The sequence below is a fragment of the Dipodomys spectabilis genome, unplaced genomic scaffold (assembly GCF_019054845.1).
Source record: "Dipodomys spectabilis isolate Male_0828 unplaced genomic scaffold, ASM1905484v1 ptg000809l, whole genome shotgun sequence".
Lineage (NCBI taxonomy): Eukaryota > Metazoa > Chordata > Mammalia > Rodentia > Heteromyidae > Dipodomys > Dipodomys spectabilis.
In genome coordinates, this window is record NW_024871486.1 from 74,684 (window position 1) to 88,807 (window position 14,124).

A 14,124-nucleotide genomic window follows, 5' to 3' on the forward strand; every position below is an offset into this window, starting at 1 on the left:
ATCTGGTCTTAGAAAATGTTCACCACCCCAAAGGAAAATAAGATTTCAATGGTTAGTTGGTGAGGTTATAAATTGCATTCTACTCCCAGCTGTGGGCTTAAGTCATGTTTGGGCAACCATTATTTATCCCCAAACTAATTTCAATTTTAGTGATTTATTATGCCGGCGAAGCAATCTTCTGTGGCTATTTTGTGTTGTTTAAGTCCCCGTGGCAAATTGCCCCTCCCATGCAAGATGCTCATGACACATAGCCAAAAGCTATAGATCTACTAATGCAAAATTATGACAGAGCCTGGTTGCAAATGCTTTTTAATGTAGCTCATTGAAGAGGACACTTTAGACCTCTCTTTGTTTCATTACTAACACACATGCTGTCAATCACTTCACACCCTCTCCCCGGACTCCCAAGGCTTCCCGGTGCACGTTCGCACATTAGCTGGCGCAGATCCACAGCCTAGCGGGCATGGTAGGGATCGGGGGTCTCGCGGCTCACTGCCCACGCTCTGTGGCGCGCCCACTCTCCATCCATTTCTTGGCTTCGGTTGAGCCTTCACGCTACCTCTCTCTCCGCTCTCAGCCATGTCTGATCCAGTCCTTTTCCCCTTATGTGAATAGAGTCCAAACTCGACCCTTCTCTGTCCTGGCCCATTAAGATCTAATGTGCAGTAGGACATGGTGAGCTTTGACTCAGCATTAACAGCCGGCTGAGGTCAGGACCGGGGTGGTGGCGGCTGCTAACCGTGCGCACGCTCCGTGCCCCCCTCCTGCCAGGACCCGTTCTGGGGGTTTAGAACTCATTCCCCCCTCGGGCTCCTTCCTCTAGAGCGTGGTTCTCGGCCCGGGTTCCCCTTGGCGTTCTGTGCGGACAGAGAGGGAAAGGGCAGGGCTGGTCTCGTCGCGTGATTCTCTCTTTGACTCTCAGATAACCACCGCTGTGGGCAGCTTTTAGGCTCCCCCCACCCAGGTCCCTGACATCTGGGATTTATGACTCAGCTCCATTTGGTTTCATTCCAACATGCAAGGCTCGCTCTTAAAACTACTTCGTATTCAGGAATACAGTGTCTCTTCTTCCCCGCCCCCTGCCACATACACACACATCCAACGCGCTCCATCTGACATTGAGAAAGACCCCCTGCTGACAACTCGCTAGAATTTAAGCAAGCCCATCCACTTGGAGCTGGGCATTTGGTTCTGATAAATCCCTGGGTCTGGGTACCCGGAAGGAAGGCTCAGAGGAGAGAGGCCAGATGCTGGATGAGCTGTTACATCTGTCTTTCTCCCCGCAAAGAGTGGCAGTGAGCTTGAGGCATAGGTCAAGTGAAATCAGTCTGTAGATCAATTCTCGACCCGGCGCCTCGCTGAGCTTCTCCGTGGCCTGAGATCCGTCGGCATCCCCGCCGAAAGATCCGCTCCAAACTCGGGGGAAGGTTTGCCAAACACAAAGCACGGGATGTATCTGTGTCTGACACTTCATTTTCAAAGGGCATCGTGTGTGTAGCCTGCTGCTTCTCCGTTCCCCAAATGCATCCCTACACTGTCAGACTTGTACAAACCCTAGCACGTGTTTGACCTGTGCAAGACACCAGCCTAGCTCGGCCTCCGTCCCAGCTTCGTAGTCTCCAGGAGAAAACACACACACACACACACACACACACACACACGCACATGCACATGCGCACACACACACGCGCGCACACACACACACACACACACACACGAGACTTTGGGTGCCTGGAGGCGGGAATGTCAAGTGACCCGCATGTCACATGACCGCTCCCATCCAGCCATTTGCAGATCAGAGCGCAGCCATGCACAGAGGGGCCGGGGAGCAGCACCCAACCTCATACCACGCTCTCTGTGGCAGGCTCACAGCAGTACCACTGGCTTAGGTGGCAGGCTCTTCCTGGATTCTTGATTGGATCATTGATATTATCTGCTAAACAATCTCCATCTCTCCGGTCCCTCTTAATATCACAAATATGCCTCCAGTGATCTTTCTAATATGTTATATGTGTGTATATATATATATTAATTTTACATTATATAATATATGCAATAACATAAAATACTTTGCACCTGCTACATACAGGGGAAAAACACGTTTTCCTAAGTAAAGCACTCAAAAAGCCTTCCTATGGTTGGCCTGGAGTTATTTCCCAGTGTCCTCTGCATCGGCTCTGCCTCCCTCAGTGTGAATGAATCTCGCAGGCTCGCCACCTGCCATGGGCCAACTTTTTTGTGTGTTTCGGTTTTGGTTTTTGTTCTTTAACTTCTATGGTTTTGCGCATGTTGGGCCCAGAGGTAAAGCTCTCTCCCCAGCACCCAGCTCTTCTGGGGAATGTTACCCCCACCCCCTCACAGGTCTCCCTGGCTGGACTCTTGGCGTGTTGCGTGTGCCGGGTCTGTAGTTCCACACCGGTCTGTAGTTCCAGCGTGGGCCCTCTCCTTTGGCCCTCCTCCCATGGAAGCAATCCTGTTGCTGACCTTCCTCTCTCACTCTTGGTTTTAGCCTGTATTCGTGCGGATCGCTTGATTGAGCGTACACCCGAGTCCCCCCCAACCCCCCCCCCAGAGTAAGAATACCCACGGCTACCTCTGAATGCCCTCACGGTGGCGTTTCCTGCGCTTGATAAGCCATAACTCATCTCGACCTGTGCCTTGTCCCCTTCGATCGCTGGAGAACACTGAAATGGAGACAGGTTAAGTGAGTTCGTCTCCAAGCCACCGGCACCACAGGTGACAGACGGGAGACTCCGAGCCCGCGCACGCGCCCACGGCCTCTGACACGCGCGTGCACGCACCCTCTCACCCCGTCACCTTGAAGTGACCGCAGGCGCGGGGGTGACGTCTCCCTCTCGCTTTACTTCCTTTGCTTGGGCTCTTCCAACACAAATTCAGACGGCTTGAATTATTCATTAGACGGGGTTACTTCGGGTCACGAGCCGCCCGGGACGGGGAGGCGCATGATGCCCGATCTGGCGACCGGACAGACCACAGGCCCCGAATCTCAGCCGGGGTCCCTCGGATGTCCCCCGCCGTCCAGCCGCATTTACATGCTCCCTATTCAGTCATTCCCGCTTTTTCTTAAGGATGAACCTTTTCTCCTCCCACCCACCCCCCACCCCTGCCCCCCACCCCGTCGGCAGAGGACTTGAGAGACCCCCAAACTCCACCTGAGACCCGTGGAATTCACACAAAGAAACGAAAAGCCCCAGCAGCAGCTCACTGTCTTTCCGGAGTGCTCGCTGATGAGGATCAGAATGGGTTTCGTGGGCGTCCGTGGGAAAAGGAAGCCGACCGTGCATGACTCACCCGCCTTTCTCTCCAGGAGAGCCCTCACTCCAGAGCATTCTTTGCGGCCGTGGTTGGGCCGGGGTGCTGTGCCCGAGAATGGAGGTTGAGTAGAAGTGAGGTGCTTTGTGGCACACAGACGGGTTTTGCTCTGAGAAGGGAGCTGAGCCTCCACGCAGGGTGGCTGAGCTCACCAAACCCCACACGGGCCCAGGAGGTATTTTAGGGGAAAGATATTTGGGAACAATGATTAAAACGTGGTCTGCTGGGGCTGGGATGGTGGCTCAGAGGTAGAGTGCTTGCCTCGCATGCATGAGGCCCCGGGTTCGATTCCTCAGCACCCCATGAACAGAAAAAGCCGGAAGTGGCACTGTGGCTTAAGGGGTAGAGTGCTTGCCTTGAGCTGAAGAGCTGAGGGACAGCGCCCAGGCCCAGAGTTCAAGCCCCACGACCAACCAAAAAAAAAACAGTGATATGCTTTATTTTTTTTCTAGATTTTAAGATGCGTCGTGTACTTGCCAGCTTTCCAATGTATAGAATTCTTTTCATTTGTCTTCTTCTGAAGTCTCTCTTATTCCCAATCTCACAGTTGTGCTTTTATAATATATTTTCTCAAAGAGACCTGCCGCTCCCCCCCCAAAAAAAAAATTATATTCGCAGCCTGGAGCTCCCCAGAGTCATGGGACCCCTGGACAAAACTTTGACTTTCTCTGTCTCAAAGAACTCTGCTCCAGCCTCGGCCCCCACAATTCTGGGAGTGTTCGCTGGGCGGCTCCTGTAGGATACTAAATGACCTTCCTGCAGGCAGGCCCCTGTTTCAGGGTCGGTGGGGGTCCGTTTCCTGACGGTCCCCGAGACTGGAGCTCTCACTGGGGTGCACAGGGATGCGGAGCTGGGCTTCGTGCCCAAGCTCTCCAGCCACACAGGGTCCCCTGCTGGGGTGGGGAACGGGGTGGGGCTGGGGGGGCTCTCTGCCGGCCCGCCTCGCGTTTGCATCACGTTTGGGCCGTGGGATACACGAGGCCACTGCCCCCCTCCAACAGCGCGGGTACTGATCAGCCCTCTCCTCACCTTGACAGAGTCGGCGTGGACCTGGAAGAAGACCAGAAGCCGGAGCCCTCTGCACACCAGGCAAGTCACAGCAGTGTCCGCGGGATGCCACCCTCCTCCGTGGGCTGTCCCACGCTGGTCGGTCCCACGGGGGGCCCAGAGGCTCGTTCTAAATGGGGGGGCGCCTCTGCCGATAGAACAGGAGAATGCACGCCGATCGCGTGTGCCACATGCACGCTCACAGCTAGCACGTCCGTACGGCCCGTGTGTGCAGCTGTGAGCACCACAGGCCCCTGTCGGTGTCAGAGTCAAACAGCCTCCGCCTGACCTCCGTCCCTGCCCAGCCACGGGCCAGCTCACGCCGTGAACCACCACCCCCCCGACTTAACGTCCAGACCACAGGGGGACCCGCGTCTCCCGCACTGCTGCTCACAGCTCAGGTGTTAGGTGAACAGGAAAATAGAAACAGACAGGAGCCGGCAAAGTGACCCACGCCAGCTGGGCCTGACCCAGCGTCTACCGAGATCTCAACAGATCTACAGAGATCCAGGGGTCCCAGCAGCGTGGAACTCCCTCGAGTCGTGGGAAAAAATAATTCTCCAAACCCTGGATTTGAACCCGACCTCAGTGTAGAATCTGCCTTTGTCCAGACTGCGTGAGACGTTGGGTGACTTGGACAGACAGACGGCTGGCCGTGGAGACGCGGCTCCCTCGGCTGAAGGGCAGACGGGGCAGGGTGATCCGGAGAATGTTATAACGGGTGACGTGGCTTAATAGTCGACTCGTGTTCCGATTGTATTTGCCTTTGAAAACGGTGCACCCCTCTTTGATCTTGGGGGTTCCCCGAGGGCGTGGCTGGTTTGGGGGTATACCTGGCACCTTGCCGCTTCCTGGAAAGCAGGAAGGATCCCGGGCTCTGCAGAGAAGTCAGCCAGGAGCTAGACTCGGGTGTGCTTTGCGTTTCCCTGTCACGTGTGTTCCGAGGTCAAGCAGTGCCATCTTCACATTGCTCAAAGCCAGCAAACGCACCTCAACGCCAGGATATCGTGAGCTCCTCATCTCCAGGGCCAACTCGGTGATCTTCTTAGAAAGGGGATCAAAGCCCGGCTCCGGGGCCCCATGGCTCTAACAAGCAGCTAGTAAGGTCTGGAGGTGGCTGATTCTTATTTTTTCAAACGCGTTTTCATCATCTGTAGCTGAAATGATCTATTCTCCTGCCTTCAAGTCCAACTTTTTATCTACATTTGGGCCTTCCTCTACACAGACCATTTTGCTCTCAAAGAAAAAAAAAAGAGTAAGGATATTCATCAAAGAGAAGTCTTTACCTTCTTCGGTCTACCATTCTACAGTCACATATAACTCTAGGCAAAAAAAAGAAAGCCTTCCCGCCAACCTAACTTCCTTCCTTTAAAAATATAGATGTACTTTACTTCCATTCACCTGTGGGATAACTTTGAAACAAATCTCACCGTTGTTAATTCGCTGTTAATTCAAGAGCTCAAGGTGATCAAAGGTCTTTAGCCCTTGTAAGAAAAATAGTACAACCTACTCCATGATACTGTGAGCAAGACAAGTTTTCCCAGCTTAGAGTCTCCGTTTCCCTGTCTGTACAAGGGAAGCAATAGTCATGTCTACTTCTCCAGCCCATCACGATAATCGAGAGAAATTATGTATATAAAAATTATCTACCGTAAGCTAAACCCATCTCATTCTGCAGAAGAGTTGAAGCCACCTGCACCCCGACAGACAGGGAAGTAGCAATAGGGTATTTTTAGTGAACTTTAAAGTTCAGTACAATAAGGAACAAAAGCAGAAGCACAGAGAGGTTAAAAAATGTAAACAGATCATGAGGATTATCTATTCACTGTAGCCCAAACACAAGTAACCTTTCCAAGAGTCAAAGGAGGTGGCAAAAGACAATTATTAGTCTATATGTATATATATGTACACACACATGTATATCTATATGTATATCTATACATATATGTATATCTGCATATACACACATATGTATATCTACACATATGCATGTATGTTTATATATCTATCAACACGTATATGTATAGATGGATATATACACACATATAAATTTGTGTATGTATAGATGAATATACAGATGTATATATACACATATATGTGTGTGTATATACACACACACATATGAATACTAAATTCTTGAGAAGGAAAAAGACCTGTACCCTCTCCTTGGGTAGTACAAAAACTTCACAGCTCACTATATTTCAACACAAATTCCTTACCTAGACCCTCTATAGAGGACATAAAGAGCTATCAAAATGTTCAATAGAGCCGGGCGCCGGCGGCTCACACCTGTCATCCTAGCTATTCGGGAGGCTGAGATCCGAGGATTGGCGTTGGAAGCCAGCCTGGGTAGGAAAGTCCACGGAACACTCACCTCCAACTAAGCCCCACAAAAGCCAGAAGTGGAGCTGTGGTGCATGTGGTAGAACGCTAGCCTTGACCAAAAAAAAAAAGCTTAGGGAGAGCGCCCTGGCTCTGAGTTCAAGCCCCGGCACCCAACCAAAAAGGAAAATAAACCCAAGTAATACCACGGGCGTGGTTCCCAGCGCCTCCAAAGAGCTTTACTTTGCACAGTGTCATCACAACGTCCCATTCCCAAAGCGAGCGCAAGCCAGAGAGGGGTTGGCTTCTCTCCGTGCCTTGCGGTAATTGCTCCCTCGACGGTTCAGTACAGGAAATGTGCCCGTTGCCCACAACGGCCCTTCTCAGCTCGGCTCTTGTTTTACCCGGAAGCCCTGCGATGATTCCCAGCACCCGCGGAGCTGTCGGGCTCGGGAGCCTGACCCTAAGTCTGAAGGGGATGGGGCACTTCCACGTGGTTTATCAAGCCAGGTTTCCACCAACAAGCAGGACAGCAGCCTGTGCACTGGAGCCAGCCCCCAAAACAAGAAGAGCCTACCCTTACTTATGCAAAAGCTCGAGACCTTCCGCGTGTGTCTGGCCCAGCCACACGTGTGAATCTCCAGCCAGCCACGCGCTGGGTGCAGACACGCCCCTCTGAGAAACGAAGCCTGTGTCTCTCGAAGCCAAAACAGAACAGAAGCGCCCGGGCATGCCTCCCTGCCTGCTCTGGAAGGTTCTCTTGTAATCCAGCCCCCGTCTTTGGGAGCGTGCTGTGCGGAGGAGGGGCGAATCCCCAGAGCAAGGGTTTTTGAGGTCCGTGGGCAACACTGGGACGTTGGCACTGCTGCTTCATCCCACGGATCAACAGTTACAAGAACATTCTAGAAACCAGGTGTCTTTGGTCGAACCTACTGCCAGGGTGCATGCAAAAGGCCAGTGAAGCCGGCGGGGGTGAGGAATCGGGGTGTCTGATGTCCCTGGTCCATCACGTAGACCATTTGAACCGAGGGAAGGAGTTTGGATCCCGTGATCATGGACAGGACTTGGGTCACACGATCACTGATAGGCCTTGACTCCTCTGACCAGCCCTGAGGCTTATTTCACACCCACAGTGTCAGTTACACATTCCGTGAGTGTCTGAAGAAAGATGCATCGCGGGCAGCCGCCGTACAGCACTGCAAACAACCGCCGAACGTGGTTCCTGCAATTAGTATCACCTGCCCACAGAAAGCCATAGCCTAGCCGGGCGCTGGTGGCTCACGCCTGTAATCCTAGCTACTCAGGAGGCTGAGATCTGAGGATCGAGGTTCAAAGCCAGCCCGGGCAGGAGAGACCGTGAGACTCCTATCTCCAATAAACCACCAGAAAACCGGAAGTGGCGCTGTAGCTCAAGTGGTAGAGCACTGGCCTTGAGCTGAAGAGCTGAGGGGCAGCGCCCAGGCCCAGAGTTCAAGCCCCACGACCGACAAAAAAAAAAGAAAGAAAGCCGTAGCCTAGATCAGACCACTGGTGACGAAGAAAATACTTGTTCTTCTGCACCATATCCAATCGATGAGTTCTCTTTTTTAACATCTCCTCCTTTGATCAGTGACTGATGAAATTGTATCTCATAGACACACTATTTTATAAGCCACTGGTAAAACTGAAAGGAGGACTTCCCCTGTTGCTCTTAACTTAGTTTTGTCAGAGTTTTTTTGTTTTTTTTTTTTTTGTTTCTCCCTTAGGGCTTCAAATAACTCCAAAACAAAGAGCAGCCTCCTCTTTTCCCTATTCTGGGCATTTCTAAGCATGAGAGTTCACTGAAAAGAAACATATCCATTTCCTACCGTGCCCAGCCATTTTCCAACCTCTGGCCCGTTCCTTGGTTTAAGGAGAACACAGAAAGAGATCAAATTGCCTACCCATTTTTAAATATTTCCAGAACTAGGCGATGATAAGGGAGGCGAATCAAACACTCCGCTCCTTAGAAGCACCAAGGCAGGGGAAAGTTGAAATCCAGCACCCTTAACTCTCCATTTCCCACCCGTAGCTGCACCCGGTGAGGTTCTGAGCCGCTCAGTGCGCCATTATTATCCAAGGGTAGAAAGCCCTTTCCACCTTCTCTACGTCTTCGAACGTACCACCACTTCCCCTCTGAAATGAAGAAATATTGCCACTGATCATATATTTTATATTTATTAGATATTTATATTGCACGCACACGCACACATACACACACACCACCAAGCCCAGCTTCTATGTCTGATGGTGACTGTCCTATGCCCACCTGGTTACTCCCAGGAGCCCCTGCCCCTGCCAGCATGGCTGTCAGTGTCTGTGGACGCCAGCCTTCCCCTGGGCGCATTTATCTTCAACCCCCCCCCCCCCCCAGTGCCCGAACAGAACTCAACTCGATGAAACTCATTTATTTCTACTCATTTATGGATGGCCTTTCATAAGCAAGGTATTAAGTCATCAATAACTTCAGAGAAATAGATGAGAAGCTCTAGAACTGGGCCAACAGATGATTTAAGACACAGACGCGCTGAACATGGTAACAAGGATCCCGCGAAAAGCCCGCGCTGGGTCGGCAGCGGAATGTCCCCCACCTGGCAAGATACACTGATTCGTTTCTCATTCCAATTATTATCCTATCACTGATGTTTTCTTCTAACTAGAACCCAGCGTGTTTCTCCACCACGTAGTGGAACAATTAACCTCTCCAGTCATCCGAGTACAATAAGGCTTAAAAATAAAGAGTACGCCATGTTGACAGTTCCCTAAAGTGATGCTAATCTACGTCGATCCTCCCACTGACAAACACATCCCCGTGGAGGTCAGTTCTGGAAGCTGAACTCAGGGCAAGCTGAACTTGCTGGGCAAACGCTCTGCCACTTGGGCCACGCCCCCAATCCTTTCCGCATTCGGGTTGGTTCTCAGATAGGGTCTCACGCTTGTGCCCGGTGAGCCTCGGCCTGTGATCCACCCACCTGTGTCTCCCTTGCGGCTGGGACCGCATCCGGCTCCTTGGAGCCTTTGCCGGAGGACGCGTAGGACGCGTTCTTGGAGGATATGACGTTAAGTTACCATCTCCTTCCCTTAGCAAATAACATTCACAAGAGAAGGAAGCGGGAAAGTCCAGCAGGGCGGCTTGCTAAGGTCTGCGGAGTCTGGGAAGATCTCCAGGAGGGTGTCTTTGGGGGTAGCAAGGCCATTGGCAGGATGAGGGGTGCTCTGCGTGTCCATTGTTTTGGGGTAGACGTGGCTTTTCTAGCTTGGTCTCCAGGAGCATGCCAATATCCTGTCTCAGCTTCTCCGTTTGCCCTGAGGGGTCCCCGCGTACAGCCTGAGGATCTAGCTCGGGGGACGCATCCAAGGGGCCAGGAACCCCAAGTATGCTTACAGACCTCTGACACCCCTCCTTCTCCCCACCCCCTAATCCCCCCTAGCCCAAGCCTCGGTTTCTTCCAGTGTGGAATGGAGACAAACTGGGGAATGCCATTTGAACGATGGGAGATCTTGGAACCAGGGAGCTTGGATTTGAATTTCATTGACTCTCTCTCTCCCTCCCTCCCTCCCTCCCTCCCTCCCTCCCTCCCTCCCTCTCTCTCCTCTCTCCCCCTCCCTCCTTCCCTCACCTGGTCCATTCACTCTTCCCTTTCTCCCCCCTCCCTCTCCCTTCCTCATTTTAGCCTGAAGATAAATGGAGAACTAAAACTAGGCCACATTTTTTTTTTCTTTCTTTCTTGTATCCGTCCGATGTGTCGGGAGCGGAGCTGCTCGGCTAGGGCAGGTGTTTCCCGGGGCTGAGGGCTGCACTTTCTGTCCAGCCATTTATCACCAGCCGTGGGACGGCCGGCTGAGGAAGGGCAAGAAATACCTGAGTTAAAAATGCAAGTGTTGAAGCAGGGGCGTAGGGTCAGCCCAGGGGATTCCCCGTCCTCCGCCATCATCCTGACCTTAGAGGATGGACGGCCGCATTGTTACTGGCTTACCGGGCCTGGGGCTGGGCAGAGCAGAAATCCGCTTGGAGCTCTAAGCGCTCTTAATGAGGGACGTGATCACAATTAGGGTTGACTGGAGTTCTCCTCCCGGAAGTAAAGCATGCTGCCGACTACACTTGCTATGATTTTTGTCCCAAAAGGATCTCACCTGCCTTTCTTTCTCCATTCTTGCATTTTCATTCTCCCAGAAATGCCATCAACTCATGTTTCTTTTCCCCCTTTTAATTCCTTTCTTTCTCCCCACTCCCGGGGTAAGGGAGAGACAATGGTACTGAATTCTTACAAACTCATCACAAATGTCTCTCTCCGTGCTCTTCATAAACCACAGCACGCTGTCCAAAATCCACCTTTCATGATGATCTGTCAAAGAAGGAAAGAACCTAAATACCAGCATAACAATGATTAGACTGTTATCATTCCTTTAGCATCGACCTTTTGGTAATCCATAAATAAATGCCATCCACATCTGACAGAAGCAAACTGCAAAAGTCCCGCCGCAGCAATCTGACAGAAATACCACTTATGGATGTCAAAGAAAGTGGCATTTTTAGCTACCTAAGAAAATTAGGATTATTAAGAAAAGCAAATGTCGACACGTGTTGCAAGAGTCATCTGCACAGGAAGATCTTCCAGCTGATTTGCTTGGCAGCTGCCTTACCATCCAAATGAATAGGCCTATACTTAGAAACCTTTCTTAATGTAGCTTGACTTCTCTGTGTGTGTGTGTGTGTGTGTACACACGCACGCCACATATGTACCAAGTTAAGCATCTCTCAGACTTTTCCTGCCTCCAACTGTGATCCTCAGATCTCAGCCTCCTTTGCAGCAAGGAATACAGGCATGAACCACCGGCGGCCGCCTTTTGACATGTGTTTTTATATTAGAACATGCGAGCTATTGATCTAACGCCTTGCTCCATGTTGCCTCTCCAGGAAGCAAACAGCGCGGATAAAAACGCCACAAGAACCGAGAGCGCGCTGCTGTTCAGAGTGTGTACGGCTTCGACCACAAGTATCCTTTGGCAAATGCTGCTGTGTGGCGGGGAACCTGCCCTGGATCGTGAAGCTGCGTGCTCCGCGCTCCTGAGAAACCAGGAAGGTAAGGCAAATTTGCAAATGTGGTTTTTTTTCCGAAGGTGGAGGTTGGGGGTGCGGGGGAGCGGAGAAGATGATCTCCAAAGGCTGAAAGAAAATACGACGGAGTCCAGACTTGAGTGCTTATGAAAAGCTAAAGTGCAATCTCCGAGTCGATGGTGTTTGGTGCTTGGTTGTGTTTTGGTTGGTTTGGGGGGGAGGGGTCTTGTGGTAGTCATCCGATCCTTTCTGATGGCAGGTGACAAAAATCATATCGTCCCAAAGGATCGATCTAGTTTGCTGTTCTTTGGAAGGATCTTATTTCCGGTTGGGTTGGTGGGAGAGCACGCTGGGGGGGCAGGTGTCACCCGTGCACTTTAATTTCCTGCCGTAAAAAAATAAATAAGCGAAGGGAGGGTGGGTGATCCGTTTCACCAAGCTATAACATAACGCTGCCGCGTTTGCTCCGGGCAGACTGGAGGCAGCTTTTCCTCCTGAAGGGGAATTCTAAAAGCGGTCACGGTCCGTGGGGACCCGGCAGCGTGTGGTTGGAAGGGCTGGCCAGTCGTGGCGGGACGCCGTGGGCAGTTCCCCGGGTCCCAGGCAAACGCATCCCGGGAGGAAGGCGGGAGCCGCACGGGGAGCGGAGCGCGGCGGCTCTCTGGGGCGGGGTCCCCTGGTCACCCGCCACCCCTCTCTCTCAAGGTAGGAAATGTTGATCTCAGAGGCGTCTGAAGCCCCGAAGCAGTGAGGAAAGCCACAACCGATCCCGGGGGAAAGAGAGAATGAAGAGCACAGGAAGGAAATTCAGAGCATAGGTGAAGAGGAGGTTACCCGGGGAAGGGAAGGGCGGGAGAGAGGAAGGGAAGGGGGGGGAGAGAGGAATGAAAGGAGGAAGACAGGAAACTCACTACAGAAATGGCCAGTAAATCAGAGAAAAGGAGGAAACGCTAACTAGCCAAGGCCAAGAGTAACACGCGGTGTGAAGTTGAGGATCGTGTCACCGTTGAGAGTTCCAGGAGGGAGGGCCGTGAGGCGGGTGTTTGGGGATCTCTGGGCTTTGTCCCTTCCTTCCAGCATGCCCGAGTCCATCACGCAGCCATGACCTAGGCCCCATGACCTACCTGAAGTCTTCCTCGCGGGGAGAGCTCTCTTCCAGCCGCAGGGTTTTCTTCCGCCTTTGCTTGTTACTCCCTGAGAAGTAGATCTTTAGAGAACTGGGCTGAAAGGTACACCTAAGGATTGCAAGGACATGGAAAGCTGGGGACACGCGAGCACAGATTTGTTTTTCAGATCCCGCAGGGCTGTCAGGAAGGCCTTGTTTTGCGATGGAAGCCAAAAAGGGCGGGGGGGGGGGGGGGGGGAGGTGGGGATTAACTCGGGGGAAAATGAGAAAATGGAAGGTGCACCCACTCAACTTACAGCCAGTGACACTAACTCCAGACGCTGCCATTGCCTTTGCCCGGGAAGTTTATTTCCATACGATTCAGTCAGCTTTGTGCGCTCCATGAAGCCTCTCCTCGTGGTCATCTGCCTCCCGCGCACGTCCATCCTAGAAATTGCCGTACAGACATCGCTGCGCACACGTCTACTTTTCCCCCTTAGACAGCAGAGCATTTGTGCCCTATTTAGGCGTTACATTTATACCTCGAGAGCAGCCAGCCAACCGGCGTCAGCTCTGCCACCTCCTGACAGACCTGTATTTCTAGACACAAATAATCCGCTTGGCATCTATTGTCCAAGACACCCCGAGTGTCCTCTATGCCAGCCACAGCCCCGCAGGGACGAGCCTTCTCGGGTTGGGAAGCCATTCCTGCTCTGTTCCCAGGCCGTTACAGCGGGCAGAGGAGACGTTCCAGAGAATGATTGGCAGGGCCGGGAGGTCGTGGAGGGGTGGGCTCTTCACCTACCGTGTTCAAAGCCCCCCCCCCGCCCCCTAAAAAAAGAAAGGGAGGAAGGAAGGGAAGTATTGGCAGAAGAAATACATAAGCCTGCAAACCACTGTGTCCGCCCGAGAGACAGGACCCAAGGGAAGCGATTTGCCTGTGTGCCGACATACCTGCGGATTTATTCCCAGAAATTGCTGGGGAAATGCACCTTCTCCAGGGTAGGCTGTCTGTGGGCAGGAGGTGGAGTGTGTGCGTGTGTGCGTGTGTGCGTGTGTGCGTGTGTGCGTGTGTGTGCGTGTGTGTGTGTGTGTGTGTGGTGTGTGTACCTGGACGGCACTGGGATTTACATCCAAGCCTTGTGCTTGCTAGGCGGGGGTTCTACTGCTTGAACTTCTTCCACTCCACGGTTCCGTCTTTACGTTCGCTGTTTCTGAGGTGGATTCTCACGTTATTCCA

The 14,124-nt window shown here is 52.3% G+C and overlaps 1 protein-coding gene across 1 annotated transcript in view; it reads left to right on the forward strand.

The window, feature by feature from the left end:
- The window catches only part of LOC122102602 (sodium/hydrogen exchanger 9-like), a gene marked incomplete at its 3' end in the record, with an annotated part of 46,747 nt that extends 34,943 nt beyond the window's left edge, over positions 1 to 11,804 (forward strand). Inside the window, exons 5-6 of the mRNA XM_042673361.1 lie at positions 4,371 to 4,422; positions 11,639 to 11,804. Coding sequence (XP_042529295.1) covers positions 4,371 to 4,422; positions 11,639 to 11,804 — 218 coding nt within the window. The remainder of the gene's footprint in view (positions 1 to 4,370; positions 4,423 to 11,638) is intronic.
- Between the last annotated feature and the right edge of the window lie 2,320 nt (positions 11,805 to 14,124).